Source organism: Montipora foliosa, chromosome 12 (genome assembly GCF_036669935.1).
Source record: "Montipora foliosa isolate CH-2021 chromosome 12, ASM3666993v2, whole genome shotgun sequence".
NCBI lineage: Eukaryota > Metazoa > Cnidaria > Anthozoa > Scleractinia > Acroporidae > Montipora > Montipora foliosa.
This window is the reverse complement of record NC_090880.1, coordinates 37,527,523-37,530,022: the sequence shown is the minus strand read 5'-3', so window position 1 is coordinate 37,530,022 and position 2,500 is coordinate 37,527,523. Positions and strand designations below refer to the sequence as shown.

The window sequence follows — 2,500 nt, the reverse complement described above, 5'->3', positions numbered from 1 at the left end:
CTCTCTGTATCTCAAGAACGGGGAGGATTTAAGTCAATAAACTTCACCGCCATTTTGCTATGTTACCTTGAAAACATATTCAAAGATTGGCTTCCCAAAACAAGCGTTTGACAGTTTTACAAAGGGCCTTTCGAGCCCGAAAAGTTTTCGGGACTTTCGATAAACGGGCTCTACAACGGCTCGTGTTCCCACAGCATTTTTCGTTCTCCCAAACTTTCACTCTTGTTTCTATAACTCTATAGAAACACGGTACATGCATGTTTACGTTACGAGACCTGTCACAAGACTCTACTGTACGTACGGCCCGCTAAATTTGGAATTTTAGTGCAACATTTTCAAGCAAATTTTCCATGCTGTTTTTGGAAATAGACTTGTGAAACTGTTTGAATCTTGCAAGCAACTGTTTCAAAAAGCATTTATTCGTTTCTCGGGTTAAGACGCATGCTAACGGTTTATTTTCGCTGACTTTCTTATTATAGATATGAAGAAACTGGATCACCTTAATTTTTCTTTTTTCTCAATAAAGCAATGAACAAAATTGGATATTTAGTCTTACTGAAGAAACCAAATTTTTCGCAAACGGTTAATTTAGAAGTTCCCAAAACGAAAGTGAACTGAAACGATCACTCAAAATGAACTTTCTTTAAACAGAAAAAAAAAACAGGAATTGAAAAACAGTTATTTCATTACTGTTGTGCAAAAGCATCTCGAAAGTAGTACAGGGTTACGAAAAAAATGCTAATTTAAATATAGCCAATGTCCTCAACAATTCTCTTTTGCGTTATTAAATTCTCGCAATTCCAGAAACAAGTGTAACGAGAAATCTTTATTTTCATTCATTTCAGTCGTTAATGGCGGGTTCACGAGCTGGTCGGCGTTTGGCAAATGCAGCAAGACTTGTGGTAAAGGATGGAAGACTCGAACTCGCACATGCACCAATCCGCCACCTTCCGGAGGGGGAAAATGTTGTGAGGGGACGTACAGTCAGAGAAAAAGATGCAAAATGGGCTGATGCCCTAAAGGTGATTGTATTTCTGATTGTCCTTACGACTGTAGAAGAAGCGATTTTGGGGCCACATTTCTTTGGATACAATCGAATTTTCGTGTGTAAACAATCGAATTGACCTGCTCCCAACTGTGTGACTTCATAGGTCAGTTGGTAGAGCATTGCACCGGCATCACAGCGGTCATGCGTTCAAATCCGGTTGGAGTCACCTGAATTTCTCAGGTGTCTATAAAAGACAATTGCTTAAATTGTCAAGATAAGTACGGGGATCAGTTCGAATTAGGCACGCATGGGGGTCCTGGTGTTTCGAAACGCATATGGGCCAACCTGTTCGCGCGAAAATTTATTTCTTCCAAAATAAGAATAACATCTCTCAAACTGGAAATAGGTTAACCCAAATGGACCGCATTCCTACTGCATAATTTAAATTTTAAACAGCCCTGTGCTTTAAGGGCCACCGACAACCACAAGTCTTTGCGGGCGTGCAAGCTATCGGCGCCATTTTCTGTAATACAGAAACTAGTATTCTTGAAAAGTCAAATTCCATCGCCTCACATCGTCGTGTTTTGGATGCTCAGTAGCTTCAAACTTTGTTAATATTTTCCTTGATGTTTAAATATTGTATTTTTGGCGTTATTTGGGTGTTGTGTTCGTGTTAAAAGCGAAATGAAAACTGTGAAGAAAGGTCGTCCGCCGAGGAAGGAAAAGCGCCATTTTATTTGGCTCACTACTTCAACCTTAAGGTTATGGAACGAAAGGAAAAAGGCGTTTGGATTAAAAAAAAAATCGAACAGCGAATTCGCAGAAGTTCTTCTTCACGGGATGTTTCTGAAGCGAACCGGCCGATTCGATTGCCCGGATAATAACAACAACAAAGGCGCGCAAAGGACACTGGTTGTCGGTGGCCCTTTAAAGCTGATTTAAATGCAGTGTTGTTTCATGAGCATCTTTGGAAAAGACCACTTTCAGAAATAGAGACCGATTCATTATTATTATTATTTTTTTTTTTATGCAACCCACTTCCCTAATCTTATATTAGATTTCGCTCAATGTAACGAGGCTAGAAATGCTTATTGCCTTTAAGAGGAAAAAGGTATTTTATTTATCCGCCATTACATAGTGTGCCAAGTGAGCTGCAGTCCTTTCGCCCGGTACCCTATTCGCTCGAAGCTCGTTCGCCCCAAATGATGGTGACCTTTCCTCCACACCGCCTTGGTCCAGTGGAAAAAAAGCCAAAATGATCACCTCCGGCAGAGCTGCCTTGCCTTCTGACCACATTGCTCACTCGAAGTCTTGCACCACCCATTATTTGGCCAACGGGTTTTCAGTCACGGCGAATAGGCTAACGGGGGAAACGACCTGCTTTCTGCCAAGTTGACCTAATATTGATATCTGTTACGATCGTTGTTTCAGCTGACTGAAGAACAGAGAACCTTCCATCCCGGAAAAACGGCGAAGAACAGAGGACAACTTGACAGAATATGGGGTCAACCA

At 41.1% G+C, this 2,500-nt stretch overlaps 1 protein-coding gene across 1 annotated transcript in view; it reads left to right on the top strand.

The window, feature by feature from the left end:
- LOC137981151 (semaphorin-5B-like) overlaps positions 1-2,500 on the top strand; it is a 25,672-nt gene that overhangs the window by 10,930 nt on the left and 12,242 nt on the right. The window contains exon 6 of the mRNA XM_068828492.1: positions 846-1,007. Coding sequence (XP_068684593.1) covers positions 846-1,007 — 162 coding nt within the window. The remainder of the gene's footprint in view (positions 1-845; positions 1,008-2,500) is intronic.